This window comes from Dermacentor variabilis, chromosome 10 (assembly GCF_050947875.1).
Source record: "Dermacentor variabilis isolate Ectoservices chromosome 10, ASM5094787v1, whole genome shotgun sequence".
Classification (NCBI taxonomy): domain Eukaryota; kingdom Metazoa; phylum Arthropoda; class Arachnida; order Ixodida; family Ixodidae; genus Dermacentor; species Dermacentor variabilis.
The window spans coordinates 90,442,484-90,459,697 of record NC_134577.1 but is presented as its reverse complement, the minus strand read 5'-3'; the positions used below and the strand labels follow the sequence as shown (position 1 = coordinate 90,459,697).

The 17,214-nt window shown below is 48.6% G+C and overlaps 1 protein-coding gene across 3 annotated transcripts in view; it reads left to right on the top strand.

Moving 5' to 3' along the window:
- LOC142560808 (rho GTPase-activating protein 29-like) overlaps nucleotides 1-17,214 on the top strand; it is a 250,426-nt gene that overhangs the window by 146,166 nt on the left and 87,046 nt on the right. For all 3 annotated transcript variants that reach the window (XM_075673171.1, XM_075673170.1, XM_075673169.1), the window contains 3 exons: nucleotides 9,830-9,952; nucleotides 13,278-13,485; nucleotides 14,796-15,030. In XM_075673171.1, the coding sequence (XP_075529286.1) occupies nucleotides 9,830-9,952; nucleotides 13,278-13,485; nucleotides 14,796-15,030 (566 nt within the window). The remainder of the gene's footprint in view (nucleotides 1-9,829; nucleotides 9,953-13,277; nucleotides 13,486-14,795; nucleotides 15,031-17,214) is intronic.

The window sequence follows — 17,214 nt, the reverse complement described above, 5'->3', positions numbered from 1 at the left end:
ACACCTCTTTGGCCTCTGCTTCACGTAGACGGCACCCCCGGACTGACCCACCCGGGGGAAATCGGCAGTCGCCTTTTCCTGTCTCTCTCTTCCTACAAACTTCGTCTTTCCCTTACTTTCCACCTTTCCTGTCTCCTTCTCTCTTCTATTCACTTCCTTCTTCTTGGCGGCAAGGGTTAACCCTGTGTGGCTATCCAACCTTGGGTACACCATATTTGGTTATAGTGGCGGCGTACGGCTGGCGTCGTGCAGACTTGCATGCAAGCTCTGCCGCGTCCCCTCGTTGGGCTCCGTGGTGGGTGGTCGGCGCTGTTGCCGAATTTTTATATATTTCATGGAAACTTCTTTTCCCAAACTTCCTGATCGCCCTCAGAAACGAGGGCGCACCGAAGAACTCTTCCAATTTTTCGGACGACAAGTCCACAACTTTCCGCGATTCCACGTGATTCACTCAGAAAACCCAGACAAACTAGTGCGATCCATTTCACCGTTCCTTGTATCCAAGTCTTTGACCGAAGTTTTCGGTACAGGATATAAGGTGTCGAGAATGTCAAGTGGTGATCTCCTTTTGGAGCTCCAAAACCAGAAGCAGTATGAGAAGCTGCCGAAACTTGTGTCATTTGGAGAGACCCAAGTAACAGTAACCCCGCACCGTACCATGAACACAAGCCGCGGTGCTGTCTCGGACGATGACTTGCTGGAGCTCTCTGAGGATGAACTCTTGGAGGGCTTCAGTGATCAGAATGTTATCAATGTAAAAAGAGAAATGAAAAAATGAAATGAAAAAAGAGAAAGACATAGTCACAATCAAAGTTAAGGAAAACATATCGTTCAAAGAGGCACGCAGGCGGGTGTCCTTCCTGCCAAAGAACACCTTTGCCGAAGTGGCGCGTCAGGGGGCAGCGCCACAACGGTCTCCGGCGGCAGTGAGTCGGCAGTTACGCCATCTGCCCCCACGGCGGTTGCAGCTAGCGCTGCGCCGCCTACTCAGCAAACGGGGCCATCGACCCCGAAGGTGGGCGCAGCCGAGGCTGCCCCAACCTCCCCGGCCCCTTCCAGCGCTGGCAACAGCCGGCGCAGCCAAATCCCGCAGGGTGCCCCATCGACCTCCGGGCTGGTGGGCGCAGGGGTCTTGCCCTCCAAGGCAGGACTCTCCCTTATAACTTCTCGCTCGCAAGAGCACGTGTCCGGCGCCTCACAAGAGGCAATGGACACTACACCTATCCCCAAGGCGCACCAAACGCCTAAGGAGCGTCGAGACTCCCTCGAACTCCCGTAACTCCCGTTACAGGGCCTCGAAAGAGCTCTGTAACCTAACGCAACACCTCCCTTTCCATACACACAGCACTTATTTCCTTCCAATATGGCTACACAAATAATTCAATGGAATGTCAGAGGTCTCCTTAGGAACCTTGATGACGTACAAGAGCTTATCCAAAAACACAATCCAAAAGTGCTGTGTCTACAGGAAACACACTTAACACCACAACACACAAACTTTCTCCGACCGTATGTCAAGTTCCGCAAAGATCGCGATGATGCTGTCGTATCATCAGGCGGTGTTGCCATTTTAATTCATAAAAGCATCTCCTGTCAGCATTTACAGCTACAAACGCCCCTCAAAGCAGTGGCGGTTCGAGCTGTTCTTCTAAATAAACTCGTCACCATTTGCTCCCTTTACGTACTCCCAAACTACAAATTAACAAAACATGAATTCCAATCCTTTATAGATCAATTGGCAGAACCTTATGTTGTTCTTGGCGATTTCAATGCGCACAGCTCCCTGTGGGGCGACTCTCGTATAGATGCGCGAGGTCGTCTTGTTGAACAGTTCCTTTTCTCTTCTGGTGCGTGCCTTCTGAATAAGAAGAAGCCCACATATTACTGTCTTGCAAACAATACCTTTTCTTCAATTGATCTGAGCATAGTCTCTCCGTCCATACTGCCTGAACTAGAATGGGAAGTTACGAACGATCCTTACGGAAGCGACCACTTCCCTGTACTATTAAGAACACTTAAAGAAGAACAATATCCACCACAGGCTCCTAGGTGGAAGACTGAGACAGCAGACTGGGAGAAATTCGGAAACTTAACCAATATATCATGGGATGACATGTCCTCGCTAGGAATTGATGCTGCCGTGGAATATTTTACAGCCTTCATAATAGATGCCGCAACTAAATGTATATCACAAGTAAATGGATTGACATGCAAACGGCGTGTCCCGTGGTGGAACGACGATTGTAGGATCGCTCGTAAGAAACAAAACAAAGCGTGGGGGATGCTACGCGCCTCCCCCACTGCGGAGAATCTTATAAATTTTAAAAAAGTGAAATCCCAAGGCAGGCGAATCCGCCGACAGGCCAGAAGAGAGAGTTGGCAGAAGTTTTTATCTGGTATCAACTCCTATACAGATGAGGCCAAAGTCTGGAACAGGGTTAGTAGGATAAAAGGGCGACAAACATATTCACTTCCATTGGTGAACACACAAGGTGAAACACTGAAAGATCAGGCAGACACACTTGGAGAACACTTTGAGAGCGTGTCGAGTTCAAACCATTATTCGCAATCGTTTTTCAAATACAAACAAATAGAAGAATGTAAGCCAATAATACGAAAATCCAGACAGAATGAACCTTATAACCGGCCGTTCAGTATTGCAGAGTTGAGAGCTGCTTTGACCACATGCAAAAGCTCTGCACCGGGACCTGATAGAGTCATGTACGAAATGATCAGAAACTTACACACTGACACCAAATTTACACTACTCAAGCTTTTCAACGCTATTTGGGCTACGGGATACCTCCCATCCACATGGAAAGAAGCGATTGTGGTCCCTGTTCTTAAGCAGGGTAAAGGCCCTTCCTTGGCGGCAAGTTACCGTCCGATAGCTCTTACAAATTGTCTTTGTAAGCTTTTTGAAAAAATGGTTAACCGCAGACTTGTACATTTCCTTGAGCTCAACAATATCCTCGATCCCTTTCAGTGTGGCTTCAGAGAAGGGCGGTCCACAACCGATCACCTTGTGCGCATTGAGGGAAACATTCGCGACGCCTTTCTACATAAACAATATTTCCTATCAGTATTCCTCGATATGGAGAAGGCGTACGACACTACGTGGCGCTATGGAATCGTGAGAGACTTGTCGGGAATTGGCATCCGTGGCAATATGCTCGTCCTAATAGAAAGCTATTTGTCCGACCGTACATTCCGCGTGAAAGTCGGCAATGTATTGTCGCGACCTTTTATACAGGAAACTGGTGTACCTCAAGGAGGTGTACTTAGCTGCACGCTCTTCATCGTGAAAATGAACACCCTTCGTGCTTCATTACCGCCAGCCATTTTTTATTCTGTTTACGTAGACGACATACAGATGGGTTTCAAATCCTGCAACCTTACTGTATGTGAGAGGCAAGTTCAACATGGCTTGAACAAAGTGTCCAAATGGGCAGAAGAAAACGGATTTAAAGTTAACCCCAACAAAAGTTCTTGTGTGCTTTTCACAATAAAGAGAGGGCTCATTGCAGAACCCAGTATCGAAATGTATGGTCAGCGAATTCCTGTGAACAAAGAACACAAGTTCTTAGGCATCATACTTGATTCGAAATTAACGTTTATTCCACACATAAAGTACCTCAAGGTCAAATGCTTAAAAACAATGAACCTACTTAAAGTGTTATCCCACACAACATGGGGCAGCGACAGGAAATGTTTAATGAATCTTTACAAGAGCCTCATCCGATCACGGTTGGACTACGGCGCCGTGATCTATCATTCTGCAGCCCTGAGCGCCCTAAAGATGCTAGATCCGGTCCACCATCTAGGAATCCGACTGGCCACTGGAGCTTTCAGAACAAGTCCTATTGAAAGCTTATATGCAGAATCGAATGAGTGGTCACTTCATATACAGAGAACATACATCAGCCAAACATATTTTTTGAAAGTCCACTCTAATCCTGAACATGCCTGTTTTAACACCATTAATGATATGACATATGCTACACTGTTTCGTAACCGTCCTTCCGTAAGACAGCCTTTCTCGCTGCGTGTGAGGGAGCTTAGTCATGAAATGCGTGTTCCACTCCTCGAACTTCGCCTAATGCATCCAGCCAAGCTGCTACCTCCTTGGGAGTGGCAGCTCATACAATGCGATATATCTTTCATGCAAGTTACGAAACACGCTTCAGACATTGAAATCCAAATGCATTTCCGGGAACTCCAGCACAAACACTCCTGCACGGAGTTCTACACAGACGCATCGAAGTCACACGACGGGGTGTCCTACGCAGCCGTCGGGCCATCCTTCTCGGAAACCGATGTACTACATGCGGAAACTAGTATCTTTACGGCTGAGGCCTACGCACTATTGTCGGCTGTGAAACATATCAGAAAATCAAAACTCCAGAAAGCAGTCATATATACGGATTCCCTTAGTGTTGTGAAGGCCTTGATGGCATTCTCTAACCACAAAAATCCGGTAATTAACGAACTCTATTCTGCTCTGTGTAAAGCGTATATAGGTAATCAGCATGTCATCATATGCTGGGTGCCAGGTCATAGGGGCATCGAAGGTAACGTTGTGGCGGACCAGATGGCCACGTCAGTTGCATCACATTCTGCTAATCACACCGCTGCAGTTCCTGTCACAGACCTGAAGCCCTTCTTACGGAGGAAACTACGGAACCAGTGGCAACGCCTATGGGACGCGGAAACAAATAAGCTCCACGTGATAAAGCCACAGTTAGGATCCTGGCCTTCCGTAACAAAATCACGCCGGACAGATGTCCTATTCTGTCGTCTAAGAATAGGACACACATTTGGCACACATAACTTTTTACTCACCGGAAACGAGCCTCCAACCTGCGGTAGATGCGGGGAGAGGCTCACCGTCCTCCACGTCCTTCTGGAGTGTCGGAAAGCCGAATATGAAAGAAAGAAACATTTTCCCATAGCATACCGGCAGCAGATCCCCCTTCATCCAGTAATGTTACTCGGCCCAGAACCGCTATTTGACACCAACGCGGTCCTAAGTTATCTGAAAGATGTTGTGTTTCATGTTTTTAGCCCCACATGTTCGTAGCGTCTCCTCTCTTCAGAGGATGGCGCTGTGATAATTATTTTGAATAGCACATGCCTCTAGGCCCTTGTGGTTCAAGGGCTCTGGCGAGGCAGCAGTGCTCGAAGAAATTTTATCATCTTATATATTTTATATTTTGCATCATCCTTCTACGATGGATTTTAATGTTCATAGTACTCGTCATTAATCATCGCCATAATTTTATAGCACATAGATTTTACGCACTTTACAGCGACTATTTTTAGGCCACTTTACAGCCAAGTCACATCTTCGTCACAGAACTCATCATTCCACCGCGAAATCACTAGCACTGTCTTGGCGCTCTTTGGCCATATCTGGCCCTTGCGCCACTAAACCACATACATTCATTCATTCGCATGATACGAAGTAATTATTACAGGGAAGGCTTAGCCGAACATGAACTTTTTATTTTGTTGTTACCGCAGAGCGAGCGGGAGTAATATATTTATGCGACCAGCGGCCACGTCGCGCTGCTTGCAGTCACCACGACAACCATAGTGCGCCACGCACCGAAAGCGCAAACGTGCACCAACAGTACGCGATTTCGCGCACCCTCACGCACACTAGCCGCTGTGGTAATATTTGAAGCAGTTAATCCCCAGAAAGAGCCGCAGAACGAAAACAACTGCGCTGCAAAACAAACGGAGGGATACTTCTGCCGCCGCACTACTTTCGTATATAGCTTCCACTGCGTGGACTTCTGTCTATGAAACGGAGCATAGTGACTTTAATGATGCGCTGATATGCTCGTCTCCTGGTTTGTTAATATAAAAGCCCTGAATAATTTGTCTGGTAATTTTCTCGCTGGAACGATTCTGGACGGCACCCACATATTTTGCCATGCTTGCCGAAATGGCCTGCAGTCTCTCTCTTTCTTTTTCGTTCTTCTCATTAATTTTCGCTAAGGGCCCTCAGCTGGGCCTGAAATAAGCAAGAAGAACAGCGTTCCGAGTGAACTGACAGCCGTCATAAAAAAAAGCAGCCAAAGCAAAAAATAATTCTAATAATAGTTACAGTAAAAATACAGACTTAAAGCAGAAGAAACTGAATTTTATAGCTCGGAAAGCCAATCTAGAGAGCTCGACCAATGCGCTGTTCTTACACGAAAAGAAGTGATGACACAATACGCGTGTTCGGAAACGCGGTGTTATCAGAGAACAGCGACGGAAAACCAATCAAGGCAAACAGCAAAGAATGAGCGTGAAAGAAACGAAGAAACTGACAAAAATAACGGCCAAGTCCGCAAGACTGGAGTGGCCATATTGTGCGAAATTCACAAAAAAAGAGGAAGAAAAACGAAGGCAGGCATGTTTCGGAAACGTGCTACAATCAGAGCAGGAAGACTAACGAAATAAAGGAAAGCAGTGAACGGCGAGGACGAAATTTGGCTGAACCGAGCGAAAAATATTATTGAGTACAACAGCAAAGTCGGCATAATTGAAGAGGTCAATTACTGTAACGCATACGAAAGAAGAAGAGAGAAAGGAAACAATAGCAAAGTAAACGTATTAGGAGACGTCACTTTTGCAGAAGCCGGAAAAGACAATCAAAAAGAAGCGGAAATTCCTACTGTGGCGACAGTATTCGACGATAATTAGCTCCGCTCGGAAATCGATAATACAAGAGGCGAAACCTGTCGCGCTCCTTTTTCTGTCCTTTTTTTTCTTTCTTCGTCGCCGTAGCGTTCTTTCTTGCCCTCTCAGTGATCCTGAGCCCAGCTATGTAAACACTCCGCTATTCAGAGGGATCCGGCAGGCCACAACGAAATTATTCAGCGTTTTTTTTTAGGTATTGTTTTATTGCCATTGCATTATGTTTCCCGTGCCACGACGAGTTGCTGGTGTCACATGAAAGCGGCAGGATTTACTCTAATATCGCGTAATTAAAAAAAAGAATTGACTCGCCATCCCAGCCCTGCGAAAGTGGATGTCCAATGAAGCTGTTGAAATTCACCACCACAACTGCTGAGAGGGGTATGCAACGCTTTATTGCTTTAGATATGGTGTAGCGGCGCGACCACCGCTTCCACAGCCGGTGAAGAAGACTGCTCACGGGCATGTAGCGTGTGACCTTTTAAAACAGTTGTCCCTTTAAAGCAACTTTTTGAAGTACACTCTAAGAACAGTTTACACCCTTTGGCTTGCCCCTTCTGCCACACAAAAATAATCGTCATCTGCCTTGATGCGTTTCCTTTCTTTATCGCTGCAAGCCCGGAACTTTCGAGTGACGAACGGCACGCGCGTTATCAGAACGGGCACTCCAAAGGGTGTAAACTGTTCTATGCTGATAACGCGCGTGTCATTCGTTACTGGAAAGTTCTGGGCTCGCAGCGATAAAGAAAGGAAACGCATCAAGGCAGATGACGATTATCTTTGTGTGGCAGAAGGGGCAAGCCAAAGGGTGTAAACTGTTCTTAGAGTGTATATGTATTGTGCGACACTGTGCCAAGCTAGAGCGTGGCCGGGCGTTGAATGCCATTCGCGTTTCCTGGTTCAAGTTTTTATTTTTTTCACTCTCTTTCCTTTATTTCATTTTTTTTTTAAATTTCAGCCGCCGCAGGTATGTTTCGCACAAGCCAGAAACGTGAAAACATATCTACGCTACAGTTTTCAGACTCGCAACCTGCGCATGAAGCCTACGCCGCATTCGGTGGTGGGAGGATTTTCCAACACCTGCCATGTTTTACCCTCTCCCGGTGTTGTGGCCAGGAAGCAACCACTACAGTGACCTTTTGCCAGTCTTACTGGGGGCTTGCACGCGCTGTGGTACTCTGCCCGTGAAGCGGCCACCTGCCGAGATGGCTTAGTGGCTATGACGTTGATTGTTGATTGCACCGCTAGGCACGATGCCGCGGGAACAAATACCGGCCGCATTTCGATGGGGGCTTTGGGTGCATGTCAAAGATACCCAATTGATCGAAATTAAAAGCAACCTCCCCCCCCCCCGTACACTACGGGGGTGCCTCATAATGAGATGTTGTTTTGGCACGTATAACTCCAGCGTTGAATTAAATTGTAAAATTCGAAGCAGCTAGGAATCCTCGCAAGGTCATATCTTTACTCTTTCTTCGTGTGAGCATTTTCCCGAACATAGGCCAGTGTGCCATCAACTTGCATGGTAACGTTTTTCAGTTATGTTCCCTTGTGGCACAGTTTAATAAACATGATACGCCGTTATCTGTAGTATGCGTGATGGTTTAGAAAGAAAGGGCCAAAAGTGTCCCAAGTTATGTAACCAAGCGCAATTTAAACTGCATTTGTTTGCCTTTCATCTGAAGTACAGAACCGGAAAATCTCGGTGTGTTCTGGTGTAGTCCCGGTTCACACAATAGTAGACGCTTCTGTGTTTCCTTTAATTCCGATATTAACTATATCGGCGCTCCAAGCGCATTTCTGCCGTCGGCGTCGCCGTCAGGTTCCGTATAAAGTCCTAGGGCGATAACACCGTCGCCGCGCGCCCTACACTGTATTGCGAGTGAAAGCGTGTGAGGGGAGCTGACGATTGGTAAGGGGCGTTAGTCGATCGCGGCTCAATCTCGCCTGCGCAAGGCGCCCAGCGTTGCGAAGCACCGGGGGGAGAGGAGGGAGGGGGAGTTCTCTCCGCCTGCAACTGCGCATGTGGCGGCTGCGCGCGGTCGCGAGGCCGTATCTTGAGAGCGATCTGCGTTGGGGGCGGAGTCTAGGCACGTCGGCGGCTCGTAGCCTTGTGCGTGCTGTGTGTCCTCAGCACTCGCCTTGCGTTGAAGCGATCGACAGCACGAATGTCACTTCGCTCGCTGCTGCTGCCGCGTTTCCTCACGCCAGCGTTTTGACAGCGAGTCCGCAGTCGTCGAGTGTGATGTGTTCATGTTTGCTGTGCGCGCTGACACTATACTTATTTAGTTAGCAAGTGACTGTTTACACGTCCATACGGCCGACAAGTGTTATCCTTGCATCGTATTCCTGTCCGCGAATTTGATATCGCAATCGATGCTTCGCCTTAGGGGCGAAACTGCGTTTTTTGTTCAGCTTCGGTATTCCGACGCAATCGATAAACTACCCGGTATAATTCACGTAAAATAGATCCAAGTTTTAGCATTACAGAAATAAAACTACGCATTTCCTTTCAGCCCCACGAAACTCGCCGTGTTTGTTACCGTATCATGTCTTATTGCATAATAACGTCTACACCCGCCGCCTCCCCCCTCTCCCTTCTTCTGGAAAGGCCGCATTGTATGTCACGAAGCCTTCGAAATAATTTGAGCTTTCAACGAATCTTTGGGAAAAATCCCTCCTGTAACTTATATGCTACGTGGCTGACTGCTCTCGCTGATGCCATAGTAACAATTATTGATCGCGGCCTTTATCTTGGACGTTTACGTGCACATTATGCTTCTTGTTGATGTGCAATGTCCGTCTGTTTTTTTTCTTTCATGTGCTTTTTTTCTTGCTTCTTTTAGGGGGGGGGGGGGTGTCTGCTTGTTCGAGTTTTGTTTAATATGTGCACATTCTCTATTTTTGTCTTCAGGTGCTGTTGAAGTTGTATTACGGCTGTAGCGCTGTATTTTCCGTTATTAGCGTACATATTTCTAAGGGTATCCAATTTTCGTCGCAGACTGGCCTTCTTTTTTTTTTCTTTCCTTTTTTCACTTTCCTCCCTTCCTGAATGCTCCGTATAGGAGCGTAGCTGTAACGTGTGATAAATAAGTAAATAAAATAAATAACTAAACTCTTATTTCTTTCTGTTGCGCAGACCCTTCAGCCCGAGGATCCGGGTCCGTCGGCTTCACGTGGCGCGGGCCAGTCGAGGTCTCCTGCGTCCGACCCGGGCGGTGGACGCGCGGCCATGGGACCCTCCGCACCCGAAGCCCGCCAGGTGGGCGCGTCCTCTTCTCCTCACTGCAGGTGGCGTGCGAGGATGACTAATAACGTTCTGCGGTACACTCCGGCTGGTCGAAAATCCTGCGCTGGGACGCCGGTTCATCCGGAGCTCTCGGAGGCGATCCCGCCTTCAACCTGAGATCGCGACCGAGGTCCGGCAGAAACTCGATCGGGTGGCCACTCCGATTGCTCTGGGAAGCGGCTAGCGTATGCGTTCGGCTGTGGGCAGGCTGTCTCTGGCTCATATCTCGCGAGGGCTCCGCACCGCTGCAAACCGAGCTGGTAGAGAGCGCGGTGGGAAACAGTCGAACGTGCGTCGGGGAGTGTGGTAGGAAACGCTAAAAACCCAAACTTCGCAACACTTCTTTTGCGCCCGGTGGATAGCGTCCTCTAACTTTGAGTCCGCTATTTCTAATAGAGAGTTTTAGATTAGTGTGCCCAAACGTTGAGGAACGCAAAGCGCCGGACGTGCAAAAGAAAACACAGCCACGGCCGCTGGATAAAAAGGAAAGTGGCACAGCGAACACGAATGAGCACGAAGGGCCCACAGTCTCGTCTGCGTCCCCAACGCTTAGGTGTGTCTGAAGTACCCCATTCTGAAATTCTCGAATGTGCCGCAGCGTCTTTTGCGCGAGTATAACTGCGGGAGCGTGTGTGTACGGGCGTGCGTGCGTGGGTGCGTGCTTGCGTGAGTAAGAGTGAGTGATCGAGCGACTGAGCGAGTTCTGAGCGAGTGATTGAGCGAGTGAATTAGTGATTGAGTGAGCGAGTAGTGATTGAGTGAGGGAGTGAATGAGCGATTGAGCGAGCGAGCGAGTGAGTAAGTGAGCGATCAAGCGAGTGAATGAGTTAGAGTGATTGAGTGAGTGAGTGAGCGAGCGAGCGACTGAGTGAGTGATTGAGCCAGCGAGCGAGCGAGTGATTGAGCCAGCGAGTGATTGAGCCAGCGAGTGAGCGAGCTAGTGAGCGAGTAAGTGAGTGAGTCAGCGAGCGAGCGAGTGGGTGAATCGGCGATTGAGCGAGTGAGTGTGTGGATGAGCAATTGAGGGAGTGAGTGAGTGAATGAGCGAGTGAATGAGTGAGCGAGTGACTGAGCGAGCGAGTGAGTGAGTGAATGAGTGAAGGAGTGCGTGAGTGAGTGATTGAGTGAGTGAATGAGTGATTGAGCGAGCGATTGAGGGAGTAAGGGATTGAGCGAGTGAGCGATTGTGATTGAGCGAGTGAGTGAGTGAGTTAGTGAGGTAGTGCGTGAGCGAGTGAGCGAGCTAGCTAGTTAGTTATTTAGTTAGTGAGTGAGTGAGCGGAGTTGCACCGACACGCATGGAGGTATACTGCAAAATGTTCTTAAATCCAGTAACACCTTTGTTTAAGGCAATCGTTGCTTGCTCACTTGTTATGCTTGCTGAGCCGAAGGCAAAGATTATACCAGTAAAAATAAATACCTAAATAAACAGACAATATGGCAGGCTGACCTCCGACTGTGGTCATAGTACACTTACTTGTGTACTATGCATTGGGTGCACGTTTCCAAAGAAAACTAAAAAGTAAAATTATTTTTGCAGCGCTACCTAATTCACATTCTACAATACCCCCCGCCCTCCCCAAAAGGAAAGCCACCGTGCGAGGACGCTTGGTAAGTCAGAAAAGATTAACTGGGCAGCAGTGGAGATAAGGGACGATTAGATTATAGGTGGAATGAAAGCAGGGAAAAGATTGATAGAGCCGGAGTCGTTGCAAGTGTGGGTAATGGTACAGTGTAGTGACAGAGATATTAAATACAAAATTAAGATCTAGATCAGATAGGGAAAATATTGTATACCATAGATGTAGCAAAAGCTTATTCAATCAAGCAGGCTAGCTGACTATTTGTTCCCGCCGCCCCGTTTCAAAGGGCACGTCAACAAACATCAGCAGCAGCAGTAAGGCGCAAAGGGGTGGCGACGCCTCCTTGAAGTTGCCGCACCACCTCGCCGTGACGTCATGGATTTCGACGGCGTTAACTCAGCACTAGATAAATTTGTGTCGGTATGAATTGACTATATCGTATTCTAAAAGCGCTAAAGACTAAAGCTTAAACGTCTCAAAAACTTTTTACTGCCACAGCAGCCCAAACAGGAAAGCAAGAAAAATTGCAAAAGCGTGACGTCAAACTGACCTACCGGCCCTAGGTGTCGGCTCGAAATTCGGAAAACCGAAACTCGGCCTTCAGTTTTTATTCTAACAATGAGCCTGTATTATCGCAAAATCAACGAAAGTAGCGTTTTGCGTGCATACTTTGTCTGTCTAAATTTTTTTTTGCGTTCATCGTTACTGTCTCGTTAAGGAACCCCAGGTGATCCGAAGACACTGGCTTAACTGACAAGTTTAACCTGCTTACGTTAATAGCATCGTCTTTGTCTCACCTGGACGTTCCATTATCAGATCTTTTCGTGCCTTTGGCTTCCCCCTTTCCCGCCCTCTTCTTCCTCTACAGCCTTTGTGTCCCCGATCCCCTTTCTCACGCAGAGCATATACAGTGTGTCCGTGAAGTCATGGTGCACTTTATGACTGGTCGCAGGAAATCAAGGAAATGAGATAGGAATGTGAAATCTTCACGAAATAGAAGGAAAACTCTCCAAGTTTATACCTGTTCAGTGATTGTAGAGCACACGCACGCACACATTTCTTGGGGTTCCTTATGTAACTCGCCCGTGTGGCCCCTACAGACGCGTCACATACCGCTGGCCTACTAGAACGGGCTTTGTGCAGCAAACTGGCCGGTATCCTTCAGCTGCTTATCCCACGGATCAGTGTTATTCCTATGAGGTGGCGCTTCGTTGTACACGCGACGATATTCGCGTTGCACGTTGGCTACGGATTCGAATTTAGCGAGCCACAGAACACGCCGAACTTTCCTCTGTACCGTCCACGCGCGGAGTGGCGTTGGCTGAACCGCGGCTGCGCAGTTCGTGGTGCTGCGTCGTCACCTGCGTGCGCACGCCCTTGCACGTCGTACTACGGAAACTTGGAGAACTTCCCTTTTATTGAGGTGCAGATTTCACGTTTCTGTCTCGTTTTGTTGCTTTCCTGCGACCGGTCAGAAAATGCACCGTGACTTTACGGGCACACTGTACAGCATGCAGGCGCCTATAGATGTAAGAGTTCTCCGCAATTCAAACGAATACCTTTTGACTGTCTCCTTCTCGGCACCCTCCGCTACAGCGTCTCTCATAAGTCACCGTGCAATTTCTGGACGTTAACCGACGTGACTTATCTTTTTTTTTTTTTGCGGCTTGATTGCGGTCATTGGTTGGATTGCGTCGTCTTCGGGGTTGGCGCAGTCGGCGACCAGCCTGGCCAGCAGCGCGAGCAGCGCCAGCAGCAACGACAGCAGCGGGGCGCGCGACGATTGCCGCCACGGGGGCGGCGCGTCGGCCTCGACGGGGGCCATGGTTCAGCGCGAGGACATCCTCGTGCTCACGCACGACGTGCGCGCCTTCAAGGAGGCCCTGGGGAGGCTCAGGAAGGCCTTCGCGCCGGAGGCACACGGTGGGTGCACACGTGTGTGTGTGTGTGCCGCGTATGGCAAAAGGCACGCGGTAAAGTGAAATATAAAAAAAAATAATTCTTGAGGCTTGAATAACGTACAGGATGTGTACAACAACAACAAAAACATCAAGATGTGAATTTAGCAAGCTTTGATAAAAGCTGGTCCACCAGCCGGAACATCAGTGCGATATACTGTGGTTGTTCAAACTACGTCGTATACTCTTTTCTTCTTCATTATATATATATTCACAGTGTTGCCTGAGTTTCAACAAGTTTCAGTTAGCAACGTCGAGAGTGAATGCTTCGTTACAGCAGTGTTTTAGTCCTGACAATGACGCTGCTGTACCGCAGGAGGACATTGCGACAAACTGCCGTAAATGGGTACGATATCAGAAGGAAGCACACTCTCGGCGTTGCTAACTGGACCTTGTTGAAATTAGGCCAATCTTGTGACATATGTATTTTTTTTTAATGCTGCTCATAGAGGTGCGCTTGTCTACTGCAGTTAAGTTCGACACATTGGCGAATGCGCAGTGTCCAAGATTCGTAGGCATGAGCCTCACGAAGGAATGCACCGCCTCTCTAGTTATCGTATGAAGTTTCCTTCTTGATCTTCTTCCTCTCTACGTTGTATATTTTACCGCTGCTGCCTTACATTCTGTCTTATCTAGCCACTGCCGCACTGCTCTAACCACTGACCTAATCACTTCCCTGCACCAGGTAGCACCGAGTGCAGGGCAGTGCCGTCTCTCGGCTGGAAAGTGTTCAGCGCGCTGCGGTAGGTGATGTCCAAAACATGGCCGAAATGCCGTCTTTCTGGCTCCCGAAATCGTTTCCGGCGCATGCGGCCCCCGAAACCAGATCTGTTTCCGTTACTCCAAGAAAGTGGTCGCCAGGAGCTGGATTTTAACACCACCCATAGCGCTCCTGGACGACTCTTACAACGAGCAGTGGCTTGAGAAATCTATATCCGTTTTTGAAACGGATGTCTGTTTTTTGCGAACAGTTACAGATCCATAAATTTCGAGCTTCCGCTTTCTTCTTTTGTTAAATCTTGGAGGCGCTCAATCTAAATTCTGCTTCGTACATTCGATAGAATATTTTTTTCTTGTAAATGCAACAAATGTCATTCAAGTTGCTCTAGCGATTGTCTCTCGAATGTACTGCTGCGTGTCAAGTGTACTTGAACAGGGAAATAAGAGTTGGCACCCGAGCTTAGGCTTCCTTTTAAATGTCACGTCGACCAGTCCGAGCGTACGCAATGCTCAAAGTGCTTGACTGCGAGTCGTCTCCCCCCACCCCGTGTGCAGAGAAGCAGCGCCGCGAGACGCGACTGGTGGCGGCTCACGAGCGTCTGGGCCAGGTGCTCCGCATCCTCCGCTCCATCCTGGAGAAGTACCCGCCCATCCAGTCGGCCGAGCTGCTGGTCGCCGCCTCGGCGCTCATCCAGCGGGTCAAGGGCCACGACTACGGGCCCGGCGGATCGTCCTCGTCGCAGGCCTGCTTCGAGGCCGTCGACCACCTCGCCCTGGCGTTCAGCAGCAGGTACTTCGGGCAGAGGGAGACGCTGCAATGGTTTCAGCCGAACGCCACTTACTTTATGTACACTATACGCTTCAGGAGAACTTCGTTGGTTTCGCATTTTTACAGCGACGCTCGTCAGGGGAAGTTCCACAGCGAATCTCGTAGAGCACCGGCGGCATGACTCGCTATCAAATGCCAATAAAAGAGCAGTCAGCAACACGCAGCCTGCATCCAGGGCATCGGTGAGAACGCCAAGCCGGGCGCTGCCGTCGGCACAGCCGGTGGAACATACAGGCACTTGCGGCGTATGTAACGGAGAGTAAAGAAGTAAGCCCGGATTTACTAAAGCGCAATAAAAGGCTCGGGAATGGCGGGCGTATTGCACGGCTTAGTGGAGTAGCGTTCGCGAAGTCTTCGGTGCATATTTTGAGCAGTCGCGAAACAGAACTCCCGAAGGGTGCTCTTGAGAAGTTCCTTACGAAATCGACTGGCCTCGGTGACCGACTGTAAGCGTGATGAAGACAACCACTAGTGTCTTCCTCCTTCGCCCTCGTTTCTTTTCATCCCTTAACCCTCTTCTCCCTGCGCAAGGGTGGCAAACCGGAACTGCGTCTTGGTGACCTCCCTACCTTTGCCGTCTCTCTTCCTATTAAAGCTCATGAACGATTCAAATAGTCAGTTGGTGCATACCGTTCGCTACGGCGAAATGACATTACGTTAAATCACGAGCAGCACGTTCGAGGCCCAGTTACGCTAACGCCATTCCAATAGCCTTCGTGTACTTTAGAAGGCACGTTAGGAGCGAGTAGTTGAAAGAATATCATCATCCGCACGAGTGTAGCACCAAGCTACAAAGTAAGTACGCGTTTCTCGACCAGAAAGCTTCGCAGTTTGACGAAAAAGTTCGTCCTCGTCCGGGGATCGAACATGCGACCAACGCCTTTCCGGGGCGGTCGCTTTCGTAGCTGCTGGCTATATATACTGAGGCCTAGATCGCAATTTTCCGCATCATGAAGCACAACTAATTTGCCACAGAGGTATTGAAGCAACTGGTTGCACGCCAACAGGAGTGATTTTCCATGCTAAGAACAACGGTGATATGCGTTCTCTCTGCAGGGTAGAGGTGTAAATTCGGGCCGTAGGCTAAGTTATTGAGTTAAGTGGGATACTGACGAAGTAGTTGTGCGCTGAACGCATGCTACGACTGTTCCAAGTCGCCCGTGAGTAATTGAGAAAGAATCTTTGGGGAAAAGTAGCCAGGTTAAAAGCCCGTCAATTATCATTAGCGCCAGCCTGCGCTGCCGGACTTTCCCTATCTTCCGCTGCCAGATTTATAATCGCATTGTCGATTCCATACCGTGGCCCTATCGCATTACAGTGCAAAAAGAAATGAAGAAAAAAAAATACAAGAAAGAAACTCGTGCAAGTCCAACGCACAGGTCGGAATCTATGCGAGACGTTAGTAAGGTTGTTCATTAAAAGTTTTACAGCTAACGGAAATGCGTATGCGATTTGGCGATGGCAGGTGCAGGCAAAGAGTATAGTGAGGACACGTGTCAATCAACATTTAGGGATTCTATACCTCTTGTGTCGCACTGGGACAATACCCATCTTGGAGTATCGGTCAAAAATGCGCACGACCCCAGTGGCACGGCCCGAATGACTAAATTTTTTTAAAAAATCGTGAACTATAATTAACCAATCTATTAACAGATCATCAGTCTTCTTTGGAGATATGTTTGAGCCGATATTATATGGGCAGGTTTTATGTAGGAAGGGAGTTAATTTTGTTGTTGTAACGCCAAACAGAGCAGGAAATATGTGATCAGCGTTCAAGGTCCATCCGAGCTACTTCGTGGGTACTTTCGTATGTCCCCTGTATGTAGTACATCTGCAAGCACATTCGGCAAGGAAGCAGCCACCGTCGGGAAAATCTGGGAGAGCTCTCAAATAAAGCTTCGCACTAATAGCTAAAGATAGCTGTTCTAGCTAAAAGCACGGCTGGAATTAGTCCGCAAGCCACACGCGGCATGCGCCCTTCGCCTCCTGGCGCGAATATTCGGGGCGTTAAACCGCTCGCCTATCGTCACTTCAGGCACTGCTTACAGTCTTACTTAATGCGCTGCTTACGGCACTGCTTACTGCCGCGGCGCGGCTATCACCTTCGATTCTCCTCATTATACGCGCAGCGGGTGGGCGGAAACC